The sequence below is a fragment of the Mytilus californianus genome, unplaced genomic scaffold, assembly GCF_021869535.1.
Source record: "Mytilus californianus isolate M0D057914Y unplaced genomic scaffold, xbMytCali1.0.p SCAF_3, whole genome shotgun sequence".
NCBI lineage: Eukaryota > Metazoa > Mollusca > Bivalvia > Mytilida > Mytilidae > Mytilus > Mytilus californianus.
This window is the reverse complement of record NW_026262679.1, coordinates 57,036,143-57,051,298: the sequence shown is the minus strand read 5'-3', so window position 1 is coordinate 57,051,298 and position 15,156 is coordinate 57,036,143. Positions and strand designations below refer to the sequence as shown.

General features: G+C 32.1%; 1 protein-coding gene across 2 annotated transcripts in view; it reads right to left on the bottom strand.

Moving 5' to 3' along the window:
* The window catches only part of LOC127733012 (chromodomain-helicase-DNA-binding protein 1-like), a 50,473-nt gene that overhangs the window by 29,347 nt on the left and 5,970 nt on the right, over positions 1–15,156 (bottom strand). Inside the window, exons 2-9 of one of the 2 annotated variants that reach the window (XM_052242259.1) lie at positions 9,316–9,437; positions 8,704–8,926; positions 7,811–7,891; positions 7,204–7,256; positions 5,994–6,080; positions 5,552–5,707; positions 1,715–1,768; positions 177–310 (exon numbers count right to left, since the gene is read on the bottom strand). In XM_052242259.1, the coding sequence (XP_052098219.1) occupies positions 177–310; positions 1,715–1,768; positions 5,552–5,707; positions 5,994–6,080; positions 7,204–7,256; positions 7,811–7,891; positions 8,704–8,926; positions 9,316–9,437 (910 nt within the window). The remainder of the gene's footprint in view (positions 1–176; positions 311–1,714; positions 1,769–5,551; positions 5,708–5,993; positions 6,081–7,203; positions 7,257–7,810; positions 7,892–8,703; positions 8,927–9,315; positions 9,438–15,156) is intronic. The other variant, XM_052242260.1, reaches the window with a different exon arrangement.

Here is a 15,156-nt window from a genome sequence, read left to right as displayed (position 1 = left end):
ATTTCCACTACAATGCACACTTTGATACATATTTCTCAAGTTTTTGTGTCATTTTGTCTTTTTTATTTACCTTCTCTATTTTGCACATTTAACCCACACCGTGTTAGCCATGTATACTTTTCTACATTGTAAGTTATACATGTTCAACTGTTCTACTTGCTAAATGGGTATCTCACCTAATTTCTTTCCCATTCTTGTTTTATAAACTCTTTCAACAGTCTCTCTATTTTCAGCTTCAGCATCCTCTTCTTCTTGTGCAACTTCTACAATATCATCAGAATCTGTCACATCGTCCGATTCTTCCTTGTAACTGAAGACAGATCAATAATTTTTACTAATTCATACCTCTGCCAATTTACCACGAAAAATCATCAAGGATATGCTCACATAAAAAAATCAAGGACTATTTATAAAGCATATCCTGTCACAGAATAAAGACACTGAAGTCTTTCTTTCTACAGATACCACATCTGAGAACTAGAAATGTGTGAGTTATAATCTTATATTCGGTGTACTTTTTGGGCTTTAATTTATAATTAGAATATTCATATTCTATTTTACATGTGCTTGGTTTTATATGCATTTACTGTTAACACATGGAATGGCATAACTGATAGCACAATTATAAATTTTGGGTTTAAATTATTATTTAATGTAATAATGAGAATATCAACCTCCTCATAAAGCATTTGTTTATATTTTAAGTGATTGCAATATAGCAGCACACTGTATACTATAAGCAAGTATGGTGTTTCCAATTTACAGTCATATAAATTGGTTATAATAGTGTAGATATGGCAAAATATGTAAAACTGAGGTCATAAAGTTACAAAATCAAATTAAAAACTGAATGCAGTAATGGGGGTGTAATAAATTAAAGCATAAAATGACAGATACATTTATTGCCATAAACAATAATATCTGAATATTTAATTGCAATGAGGGTCTTAAAAAGTCAAATGCAACAGGTTTCCAAAGTGCATTAACTGCCTTTGCATAAGTTAAGCCAAGGAAGGATACTTTTGTTTGAGAAAATAGTGCAGGAAAATTTATGAAATTCTAAAGAAAAGCAACCTCCCTAAAGCTTAACAAAGGCAACATGCATAATAATAATAAATTTAGTAAACTGGAGCTTGAAGGCGTCTTTATCCCCCTTCTGGCCTTTAAGCTCAACTTTTACTAAATAAGGGAAAAGCAAATATAAGAAAGTAGGCAAAATCAGTTAAGCAATGTTTAGCTTTACCCCCGCACAATCCACCCATTTCCAAAGTTACATTTTGAATATGTTTGAAAATTGTAGCATATGACTTTTTGTGTTGATAAAAGTGCTAGCACAGAGAAATAAACTAAAACTCACTAAAATAACAATTAAAATGGAGTATTGATTAAACAGCGAAAGTTTTTCCAAGATTTTGACACAAGGTGAGAATCAAGGTATCACTTTTATCTTTGAAAACCATAAAAACTTACTATATTTCGTATTGCTTGAATGCTTTCCACAGAAAACTTAAAAGAGTTTCTTATGGAAGTACATCTCTTTCACTGTTAAACGTATTGCACACTTAGAAAAACTTACACATGAAGCAAAATATTAAACAAAATTCACAACTAAAATAATGTTAGTCCTGCAAAGCTTTCTTAGATAAGTAAAATAAAATCTGAAATAACATAAGCATTATGTTTTAACTGTAAGAGATTTGAAAATATCCCTTACCAGACCCCTCTCCTGGACTGTTTCCTCCTATAAGATCTATAACGAGGCTTTTGCCTGTAATTTTACAATAATGCAACAATTTATATTAAAATGGAGAGACAATGAGACAGCTCCTATCAAAGATTGCAGGTAAACAAAGGGGACATCTCAAAGCCCTTATACTTTGCCTTAAACATAGAATATTTTTTTTGTGTTTATAAATTTTACACTGCCAAGTGGTCTCTTGTATATTCATGCATTGGGAAGGTTCTTGAAAATGAATTTATTTCAATTTATTTTTTGTATCAACTGAAGGCCCAGCTGAACATGTACTGATATATGCCCATTTCTAAGCAGCTTAGGTTTGTTACTTATATATTAACAGTTTTTAATGGAAACCATATAGTTGAAATACTGTAGTACTGTGGAGCCTCATGACCCATATAAAGGATTTTTATGTAGGGTCATAGTTCAGAGCATAATTATTTTGTTATTGAGTACTGTTTAGACTGTACCAAAGTAAAGATTTGACTTCACATTGTCCAAAGAACTTCTGCATTTAAGGGTTAACAAGTAAAAATATCAAGGAACTCCGTTCTATTATATCACAAAAATATCATGGAACCCCGTTCTATTATATCACAAAAATATCAAGGAACCTCATTCTATTATGTCAAAAAAATATCAAGGAACCCAGTTCTATTATATCACAACAATATCAAGGAACCCAGTTCTATTATATCACAACAATATCAAGGAACCCTGTTCTATTATATCACAAAAATATCAAGGAACCCCATTCTATTATATCACAAAAATATCAGATATTTTAAAATTCATGTTTCCTTAATTTTGAATTCAATAGAAATGTTGTATCTGACAGGAAGGTCAAACCTGCAGCAGGGTAAAGTTTTTTTTAATGTGTTACCCACAAATGAATTATTAATTTCCATATTGTTTAAGATAAATCTATCTGTTGGTTTTACTTATTTGTTTTCATATAAAAGCAAAACACTTGCAGTAAGAGTTCATGGCTTGACCAGGGCTTCCAAAACGGTCATATATTCCGGACTTGACCGAAACTTTCATAAAAAGTCTGGCTGCTCTCAGCCTCAAACGGTCAAATAGAATTGGTTTGCCACTTTTTGTTATTCAAGGCATTTTCATAAAACGGTCATTTCAATTTTTACCAACTATCGATCGATAAAAATGTCCGTTTGGGGCTTTGGTCATGTCCGTTTGAGCATTTTAGTTTATAATTGTGGCAATCTATTTCACAGAGATATTTCGGTCATAATTGGGTTTAATAAAACAGATGCAGCATATTTCAGATACTTTGAAGTGTCTCAGTTAGTCTAATCCTCTGGGTACATAAATGTACCGCTTGGTCTTTAGCTTGTGTACATCAATAAAAAGTAGAAAAAACATGTTTTCTTTTATTTAAATAACAACAAGCTGTCAAACATTTATCCCTTCAATAAGGTATATTGAAGCCATAAATCATTCACTGATTACAGGTTTGTAACCTTTGATGAGGTGTCCTTAGCTTGTCTTTATCAATAGAATTAACGATGCATAACACTGTACATAAAGGTGATCAGGTAAACGAGGTCAAACATGTAAGCATGTATGGAACAACATCCTATTTAATTACGCTTTATAGATATTATTTTAAATGAGCATTCAGTTTAAAAAAGTATCCTGATATTTAAAAGTTATTCTTCAAATAAGGATATTTATAAATGAATAAGTATGATATATATTATTTTATTTAACACTGTACATCTGTTAAATAGTGGGGTACTCTAAAGGGGAAAATTTATTGAAATATATAGGAAAAACACCGAGAATAGCTGAGTTGTCCAATAAATAAGGGGGGCGTTCTCTATTCTTGTTTTCATATTAAAAACTGTTTTTATAATTGAAATCATAAAGAAGAATATCCAATCATGACAATCTCCGACTGTTATAAAGACTTTGTCTCAAATTGAACTTTACAAATCTGCCATCATGGGCAAACGTAAACGTGACGATTCCGATCAAAATTCGAAATCTGCTAAAAATGCTAGAAGCTTTATTCATAAATGGTTACAACTGTTTTTATGGTTAAGATTTGACAAAAACATAAACTTAAAAATAACTTTTCGAAAGTCAGCCGTTGTAGAGCATGCTAATAGCAATGACCACGTTCAAGCTCTTAAATTAGAGACAGCTTCCAAAAGTAATCCAATTGTATCAGTATTTGAGAAAGTTCATGAAAAGACTGACAACGCAATGTGCACCTTGTTCCGTAATGCTTACTTTATTGCTGAATAAAATTTACCAATGGACAAATTTCAGTCAATAAATGATTTAACTAAGTTAAATGGTGCCGTGATCACTTCTAAATTACATCAAGAGAACAATGCCTGCTCCGAATTTATTCAGACAATTTCCCATATTATAGAGAAAGAGGTGATGTCCGACGTAAAGTTAAGTCCCGCCGTGGGAATCAACTGATCTGGCTACGCAAAAACATTTAATTTTGTACTTATCATACCTCAAAGCTGGTGAACTGAAAATTAGTTTAAATTATTTATCAACTGAGTATGTTTTTATTTATTCTTCTTATTTTCTAAATCAGGTTGGGAAATTGTACAAAGAAAAATGTTATTACTGTTCAGTAGATTTTACACGGTTTAAAACAATATCCTTCATTGGGCCTCCTCAATGTTATCTATAAATACTGCATCAGTTGTAAAAGTCACTGGTCAGGTAATCAATACACAAAAAGAAAAGTATCACGTGTATTGATGATCAAGTTGACTTGTACTGCAATTAAAGCCAACATCAACAGTTTCAAATAAGATACCCTTAATTTACAAAGTGTTAAGTACTCACAGAGAGAAGATAGATTATATAAACAGAAACAAAAAACATGAGAACAGTCAGGTACTGAGGCTGATTGATGCATTGATGGTTACTGTATTACGATACACAGAAAAATGACACAATACCGAGGATAATATTTTATTTATTTTTAGAATGAAGAAAACAAAACAGTTATAAATAATTTTATTGCATATAACACTACTAATTATTTAGACACATATATCAATTTATGCATCCTCTCAGTTACATTTAAGTATCCAGCTGATCATTGACCGTCAAAATATTTCTTTGAAAAATGTCCGGCTGTCGTCAGGAAATTTTGGAAGCCCTGGGCTTGACTGAACATGCAAAATTCAAAGAAATTGGAAATTGACAAAATTACATACATGACAAATGAAACCTTAATATATTGACCTCCTGAACATTAGAAAATTCTTATTTGAGCAAGTCCTGTTAAAAACTAGGTGTTTACTGCCAATTGATAGTGATCAGCTAGTTTATTATTAATCATTCAGTACAAAATGCTCCTTTTTTAAAACTATCATCAGGACTTCCTGTATAGTGAAACATTCTCAACCTAAAAGGATGTCTATTGAACTCTATAATCAGGACATTTTAAAACACCAGCCTAACCTGAAAATATTCCATCCCAAATGTGTTTGGCTTATACAGGTTTCATTGTATATGAAAGATACAGCTGACAAATGTATCCACTAGTCACAATAAAGATGTCTCCTGTAAATTATTATTTCGATTTTTATCAAGTGCCCTTTAGACTGAAAAAAACATTTCTATCTTCTGTGTAGCTATAAAACATACTGAACAATTAGCAAGTTTTAAAGTTTTGTTCCTTACTTCTCAAAAAACTATATAACTTATATTCTATACAAGTATCTTAACAGAAGTAAAAACAGAAATTTTCACAAACAGTTCTCAGTCATTATCAACCAAAAGAATTTAAGTTACTGCCCAATTTCTAATCAATACCTGACTTTCTTGGAGGCGTTTCTGGTCTCAAATTTCCTAGCATCATCCTCACTCCACGAATCAGAATCAGACAGATGTCCTGTCTTGGGTCTTCCTGCAGATTTTGTCTTCCCAGATTTACCAGAACGTCTTCCCTTTACTGCTCTTCTAACTGGTCTGTAGAAATATACATCTCTAATTTTATTTAATAATAAAATAGAAATTGTATTAATTATACTGACAGACAATACTCTAATAAATTCACAACTGATAATGTAAGAACAATATGTCATTCAATTTGTTTACATTAAAGTAATATAATTGTTGACCATTCATTTGTTTACGTTACTTTACTTCTTGGATATTTGTAGTTTTGATTTAGCAATTGCTGATTATTTTTTTTTCTAACAACACACATAGAATACGCCCGAAGGTAAAAGTACAGTTAATCAATACTACTCACCTAGACTGAACGGCTCTTGGAGGATGATAATCTTCACTTCCACTACTGCTTTCATTACTACCGCCACTCTCATTCCAATCACCAGAACTTCAAATTACAAGAAAAAATACATTATTTCAAAGTATCAGTTTGTCCTGTTTCTGTATATTTAGACATGCATGCGCGGTTTTTATAGGTTTAGTATAGCAACAAAAAAAAAGTTGCATCCTATTTCCTGATAGCATTATCTTTATGGAGCATTACCAGAAATATATTAATTGATTGGTGTTTAACACCACTTTCAGTACTATTGGGTATTTCGTGGTGGTCATTCTTTTATTGGTGGAGGAAGCCAGAGTGCCTGGAGAGAACCACTGACATTCAGTAGGAAAACTGACTCTCCTAGTAAATTACGATTGATGTTGAATGCACCTGCAATGTTCGGGGTTCGAAATCCCAACATCAGTGTTGACAGGCTAGGGATACAGAAATTGGAGTACTTAGACCACTCGGCCACCAAGGCCCCTTGAAATCGTAATACTATTAATCTCCCATTATGTCCATTGTTCAACAACCAATAATAAATGGAAACACAAATTTCAGAATTTACAGTATTTCAAGTGGATATTGTTGTAAAAAAAACATATACATGCAAGATGGAAAGCACTTATTATATTAATTAATTATCAGATGGCACATTTACTTGGTGGTTGATCAAATATTTTATTTTATCTTTACATTAATTTTCATCTGATTAATTTCTGTTGATCTTCAAATCTAATCTTTCAGACAACAACAATCATAGGTACATATGGAACAAATGGCATAGCAGAGATGTTTGTAATGTAAGAAACCAACTCTTCCTTTTAGAAAATTTTTCCTACTACAACTTTCCACTGAACAACCTTTTTTTTAAAACAATTTGTGTTTATTTCTTACATGCTTATGTTTTATTTCGATGTTATCAGGGGCAGATCCAGCCATTTATAAATGGGGGGGGTTCCTAACCCAGGATAAAGGGGGGGGGGGGGGGGGTTTCCAACTATATGTCCCCATTCAAATGCATTGATCGTAAAAAAAAAGGGGGGTTCCATCCCCCGGAACCCCCCATCATCCGCCACTGGTTATATCTTAAAAATTTTTGCTTGCGTTTCTCTAGGAATAGTTTAAACAACAGCTAGTAAGGTTTAGAGATATGGCCAATGATGGAATTCAACTATTTAAAACCTACTTTTTCCTCCTTCTCCCTTTCCGGCTTCTAGGCTCACTCTCCTCATCAGAGTCCTGTAATGAAAGTACTTTTTATGAATATCATTCAGGACCGTACATTGGAAATGAAAGGATATTTGGTGAATGTACATGGAACAATACTACAATGAAATATTGTGAAAAAATCAATATATCAAACGAACTTTTATTGCTGTTCCTCATCTTGACAATTGCTGAAAGGAGATTAGGATGAACTACATATTCACACATAACAGCATGATCATTAACAGCTCATTGCATTGACTTATGTATTCATGAAGATTGTTGTACTACCAGTATATACTATATACTAACACGGCTGAATATATTCAAGTTTTTAAGATTTCCCGTTATTTCAAATATACAGTTTAAGTAAGTTTACGTTGAACGTCCCCTTTTCACAGAAGTATGTACTACTTAAAACCAGTTTTGTGTAACTTTATTGTCTTGTCTATCATATGACCATAAATAACAAAAATCTAGTGGTCAACTTCTTTATATGAATCACAAGTCTACAATATCCATATCTTAAAGACCACTTCACCATATAGCTGCCCTAAAATGATCTGGAAAAACAAATTCTGACATACCTGTGCATTGTATCGCACTGGTTCCTGCCTCTGTCTACCAGATCTACGTAGACCAAACAAATCAGGATTTTCTCTTAAGATCTAAATAAGAAAAAGGTTTAACATACATGAATGAGTGCCAAATCAACAGCTTAAAAAATATATATAATTGAATCCAGGTTTAATAAGTTAAGTATGGGATTCAAATTGCAGTTCACTAATCAAGTTTCCATCTATTAAAAGCAATTTTTTTTTCAAATAAAGGCTGTTTTTTCTGTTGGTTTTTTGGTTCCATAAAAGTTCTCCTAGAGAATGATTCATCAATTAAGTATGTTATCGATGTTTACTAAACATAAACCAGATCTTTAACATGTCTATTCACAGGCAACAAATGCTTGCAGAAAGACATGGTAACATAGCAGCAAACATTAGGATATCTGGCCTATCAGTCTTAGCATTTAATTCTAATATCTAACTAGGAAAGGGAGAAACCATAAACAACACTTTCAACGTATCATGTTACTAACCTTCTGTCTCATTTTTGGTATTTTAAACCTGTAGTTTTAGTTTCAAGCCAAATTTGTGCAAAAAATTCTGTAGTTCGAAACACCTTTCTTGTAGTAAGATTGATCAAATGTTAGCAGATTTACAATACTTTAAATTTTGTTGTCTTGCTAGTCCATAGACAATGCACTATGAACAGCATATCAATTTAGAAATTAAGAAATGTATAGAACCATTAAAGCCAAACATATACACTTACATGAAAAATAAAATTTTATTGTTCGATTGGTATATCAAATCAGGCCTATAAGAGCTTACAAGAAAAAACATCAAATTGAAATTTGAATCCTTTTGGTTTGAACCCACAACCAACAACCCAAAACAAGGTTTTCCACTTTTCAATTACTTACTTCTTTAAGTTCAGTGTTGCTCTGTCGATGAGGCCTTCCTCTTTTCCCAGGACTACTCTGCTGAGAGTCAGTATCGTAAGGCATAGGGACATCTTGTCTATCATTATGCCCATTGTGATTGTCTGATTCACTCTCAGATTTAGAATTACTCTCAGAACTACTTCCTGATTCCGATGAGGAGTCAGATTTACTGGAGCCAGATCCAGACTCTGAACCTGATTCACTTTAATAAATGGATAAAACAAGATGAAAACATCAACATCGTTCATGTTCAATTTGCATATTTATCCAAATTCATATCCCTTAATTTTGCTATATGTGTCAAATGAATTATTATTTTTTGGAAGCATCTTTTTTTTCTGATTTTTTGAAGATCATTTATTTATTTCAGTGATAGAGGTAGAAGATGAAAAATATTGTATTAGGTTTTTGATTTCCAGCTCATCCGAAGGAATTGACAAATCAGTTCATTCTACTGCTCCTTAAGGAATGCATCCTCATCATGCAATATCTTGGAGGTTTCAGCGTCAGAAAAAAGTAACCAGACAATATACGGCTACTTCACCAAAGTCATTGAAGCATGTCAGTTAATGAAATGCCAGTGAAAATTACCTTGAATTGTTTCCAGATCCAGAAGCACTTTTGTCTTCTCCAGACTCAGAGCTGTAAGTCAGCTTTGAACTTTTATCAGGTCTTCCAAACAAAGGTTTACTAAAGTCATCATCAAGATCACCCTACAAAATATCATTGCATTCAAATTCAAAATGAACAAAAAGAGATATTAAGTCAGAATAATTGATTCGTTAAGGGTTCCCCCCTCCCCCACCCCTCAAAGACCAAACACACCTAAAAATACAGAAATATTTCAAAACGTTCCACTGCATTTCATGGTTGATTGGGTAATGATAAGGTTAGTTTAAGTCTTGTAAATAATTGGTCAACTATATTAGATATTTAAAATAATTGTAAGAAGTAAATTGTTCATCTGATATACAAGTACACCTAATTTTAATTGTAGGTGTAAGGCTTTCATGATGGAATCAATTCCTTAGATAAGTATGTATATACTATAAGTGTTGATTCAGCTATATTTGGTGTATTTAATGATTGAAAAATGTGACATGATGTGTTAGGAGTACATATTCAGGTCCATTTGAACTTGACTTCAATTTAAGATTTTTTAGAATCTTTCATTTAAATTTTTTGTGAGATTGTTTTTTAGGTAGATGTTGTGGCTTTTTAAAATATCGACAGCAATGCTGGTCATTTTGCAACCATATATGACATTTACAACTTGAACACTCAAAGGACGATGTTTGGTCCATAAATTAAGTCATTATTTTCAGGACTTATTTTAAAAATTACTGCTTACTCCCAATTAGTTCATTAGCTGTCAAATTCATGTACAAAGATTCAACTCAAAATCTCATATTTTATTTATAACATACTAAAACGTATATCCACATTACATAAAAGTCCTAAAGAAACAATTTACAATGCATGGCCTCATTATAATGAATCAACATTTTGTGTCCATTTTAGAATAGACACCATCTAATTAATCATCAAAATGATGATATCCAAAGAATTCCATAGGTCATATGACCTCATGTAAACATAAATATAAATACATAGGCAAGCATGTGCAATCGTAAAAAGACAATTTTTTTTAGGTCTGTTTGATTTCATGTCATAGATTAAAAAAAAAATGTAAATCATTGTTTTACCTGTATTTGAATGTTTTTTTTGTGGGCAAAATTGGTAAATGGTAATTAAGAAAAGGGATCTTCCTGGTGGCTGCCATATTTCACAATTCAATGTTGACTTTGTTTTCTTTTTAATAATATAACTAAATCCCAATTGAGGGTTAAATTGAAGTTTGCATGAAAACATAAAATTATTGACTTGCTAGTAAATAATACATCCGATGTTTCTTTTTTAGCTTGTTTTGAAAAAATTGAACCTAAACCTACTGCTAATAGCAAAATAATATTTCACAATTCTGCTTTTATAAATGTTTGAAACAAAAAAATCATATTTTGATATTTGTCATCTTTGTAGCTTATGCCCCTTTAAGAAGATGAACATTAAGACACCCTCCCATTCATGCCATTTGTCTTTTGTAGGGGAATCGTTTTTTATTCTTAAGACAAACTTTTTTTATCCATCAAATTAAACCAAGAGATGTCCTCATAGTATGAATAATACCCCTCATTTATGCATTATAGTTGCTACTGTGAAAATCATTATTGAGGCAAGGACTTTTTGAAATTTTGAGCTTTTCATTTTAAATAATCCATTCTTGTGTGTTAGATTGATTGTAGGTTGATTAACATCCAATGGCAAATATTTCATGCATGTTCAGGACTAGAACAAATTAACAATAAATACAATAGGCAGGTCTTGTAACAGAGGCCGTTAGGGATGAAGGTCAAGGAAATTTGGACTGCCATGGGAAAATGAGGGTATATTGGATAGGGACAGAAATTTAGCCTTGCAACAGTCCACCTACGTATACATCTGCACTGGTTACCGGAATATTGGATACACCAAACCAGGCACTTCATATCTGAGAAACAGGCTATATATGCCCTCAATTTTAGAATTCATTCATACATTTTTGCATTATTCAAAATTATCAGTAAATTTTGTGTTCTACAAGGATCACCAGTCCTTCCCCTTTCACCTGATACCTTAATTACTAAAATATATGCTACAAAGTTTAAGATTTACACCTGTGCGTAGGAACTATTTTGTTTTAAATATGTACTACTTTCCAGTATGTTATTTTTTGTCCGGGCCCGATTAGGTGGTGCAACATCTTACAAAATCTATTCCAACTTATTTTTGCAAAGAATTCAGCTCAAGCCAGTGCTTGGGGCCGTCTTAAACTTGCATTGAGGTGAGAGTTTATTTTTGCTCTGTGTTGAAGGTCTCACTGTGAAGATGAAGAACAGCAATAAAAGCGCTATTCCTTTGCTTTTTGTGTGTTTTTTTTTTTGCTGTGCATGTACTGATTTTGTGTCATGGATGGATACCCCATATCCTTTGTTTTTCTATTATATATTCAGAAATTAAAGGTCAAGGTCAGTATGATGCTTATGCATACAAAGTTTAATCGATCAACGTGCTACAGTACAAAAGTTATGCACCAAACACAAATCAGACAATGTTTTACTATCATAAGGGTCAAATGTCAAATTCAAGGTGTGACTGGACTTTGATATACGACCCCTCTCCCCCTTTTCCCCATAATCCCAATATGTATCTGCATACCAAGTTTGGTCAACCTAAGTTCTATAGTACAAAAGTTATAAACAGGACACAAATCAGACAAGGTTTATCTAAAGTTATGCACAGGACACAAAGCTGGACACTGACAGACAGGGCATTTTCTATATACCCCCCAAAAATCTTTGTAAATCCAAGTAAAATCATCTAAATGACAAAAACAACACTGAGCAGGTCATTGGCTATATTTCTGATAGATAATTATTTGAAGACCATTTTATCAAAAATTCATTCAAATTGGATTATATATCCATTTGAACAGACCATTCTCATAGAATTTCCTATTTTAAGAAAAAGCTACTTATACTCTATAGTTAGGTACATTATAAACATGAATTCCATAGTGGCCAAATATTGGAAAAGTTGCCACAAGCCATTAATATATTTTTTAAAGGTCAGTGTAAAAGAAGCGAGCCAGTTACAAGTGTTTTTTCTGAAATAATCTAAATGCCTCACAGATAACAAACTTGAATAAACAGCTGAGCTATGAGTGCATGATATGCCCATCGTCTTGTGTGTAAATTTTTATGCAATAATCATAAATAGTTTCTGACATACGGCCTGACATGCGAAAACCCCCTTTTTTTTACAAAAAACTCAATATCTCTAAAATAAAATTTTGAATCAAAACCAAAAAGTATACAGATCTTTAGATTAATATAGCTAAGAAGTGTGTAAAAGTTTAAGCAATAATCATATATCGTTTTTGAGATACGGCGTGACATGTGAAAACCCCCTTTTTTTTACAAAATACTCAATAACTCAAAAATAAAATTTTGAATCATCACCAAAAAGTATACAGATCTTAAGATTAATATAACTAAGAAGTGTGTTAAGTTTTAAGCAATAATCATAAACTGTTATTGAGATACGGCGCAACATGTGAAAAACCCCTCCCCCTTTTTTAACAAAATACTCAATATCTCTAAAATAAAATTTTGAATCATCACCAAAAAGTATACAGATCTTAAGATAAATATAACTAAGAAGTGTGTAAAGTTTAAAGCAATAATCATAAATTGTTTTTGAGATACGACGTGACATGTGATAAAAAAACACACACCTGTTTTAGTTACTAAGTCCCGTAACTCAAAAAGTTTTAATCTTATTTTCACCAAAAAGTATACAGATCGTTTGACCATCATAAGAAACAACTATGTTAAGTTTCATGAAATTTGGATAAGTCGTTCTCAAGTTAAGGTTCTGATAAATGGAAGTAAAAAAATTTGGTGAATTGAAATATTGTGTTCCATTAAGAAGAGAAGAGGGTAAATGGAGAAGTCATATCTTATTTTTGGATAATAGGTTAAAATGGGAGGTTTTTTTATGGTCTCATTTCACAGAAGTTCTTTAACCATTTTAACCTTTGAGTTTAAAGTCTACCAGATCGAGAACTCTTTCACAGAGGTCGGTCAACTGAGAATGACTCATCAATTCATAAAATATTGAAGTTCATACCTATGCAATTTCAAATCAATATCATTAGGGCAAATATGTAAAGCATCTTTACTATAAGTTGGTTTTGAACTTCGTCCAAACAAGCAAAAATTTGCATACATTAGAATAAAATTCTAAAGAAAATTTATTTTTATGGTTTAGCCAAAGTCTGCTTACAAGCCAAAATAAAGTTTGTACTTCATTGATCATTTCAATTTGACATTGACCTTAACCCACTAATCAACAAAAAATGGTATCCAACGAATATCAATGAATCAAGTCATATTGACAAACTCCATTAAAAGGGGTGAGCTCTATGTAAAGAGGAATATGGACCAATTTCTTTCACTGTATCATGAGAGCAACTTTGCACAAATTTTGCTCAAACTATAATAAAACAAGCATTCTGAGAGTATTGCATGGCAATACATAGTCCCCTACCGGTTAAAAATTGTAATGGAACAATGCTAACTTGATATATAACTTGTCATGGTGTAAACTATACAACAAATATCAAGTCAATATCTTCAAGCATGACAAAATAAACTGCTTCGCTGAGCGCAGCTGGATACGCCCGCAGAGGTCCAACTCTGAACAGTTGGGGCAAAAATGGACACAATATTCAAGCTTGAAACAGGTCTGAATTTGGATTGTAATTAAATATTTGATATATTATAGGTTTCTGAATAAATGTAGTCAAAGAACTTGAAATTGGTTATATAAAAGATTTCTTGCTGTTGTGCAATACACTGTGCTGTTGAGTAATACACAATGTACTTAGTAAATCTGTTGTCAGACTATAAACAAATAAAATCTTATAACTCGGAAACATAAAATCTAAAATTTATAAAAATCAAAAGGGAGCTTACAAAAATAGATATAAACAATTTACCAAAGTTCATAAAAAATGCTGAAAGCATTTTTGAGTTATTGTCCAAAAACTGGAAAATCCCCTTTTTTGTAATGAATAAAACCCCATAAATCGGAAACGTATAGTCTGAAATTTATAAAAATCAAAAGGGAGCTCATGTCGACTGCTTTTGAGTTAATGTTTGAAAACTGGAAAATCCCCCCTTTTTTAATGAATAAAACCCCAAAACTCAGAAACGGTAAATCAGAAATTTATAAAAAATGAAAGGGAGCTCACGTCAATAGATACCAATAATTCACAAAAATTTCTTGCAAATTGGTGAAATTTTTTTTGAGTTATTGTCCTAAAACTGGAAAATCCCCCCTTTTTTAATGAATAAAACCCCAAAACTTGAAAACAGTACATCCTAAATTTATAAAAAACGAAAGGGAGCTCACGTCAATAGATATAAACAATTCACCAAAGTTTCATGCATATTGGTTAAAGAGTTTTTGAATTAATGTCCGACATGTTGACGACGGACGGACGGACAGACGGACAACATATACCATAATACGTCCCGTAAACGGGCGTATAAAAAGTGCGGAAAACTGATAATTTAAGTGATTTTTCTAAGTCCAAGGACCATAACTCTGCAAAAAATTATCAAAAGGAAACGAAATTCAAACTTGGTCTGTAACTTGTCATGATAAAACTATATACCAATTATCAAATCAATATCTTCAAGCATGACGAAAAAAAGTGCAGAAAACTGATTATTTGAGTGAAGTTTCTAAGTCCAAGGACCATAACTCTGCAAAAAATCATTAGACCGGAACAAAATTCGAACTTGATCTGTAACTTGTCATGATAAA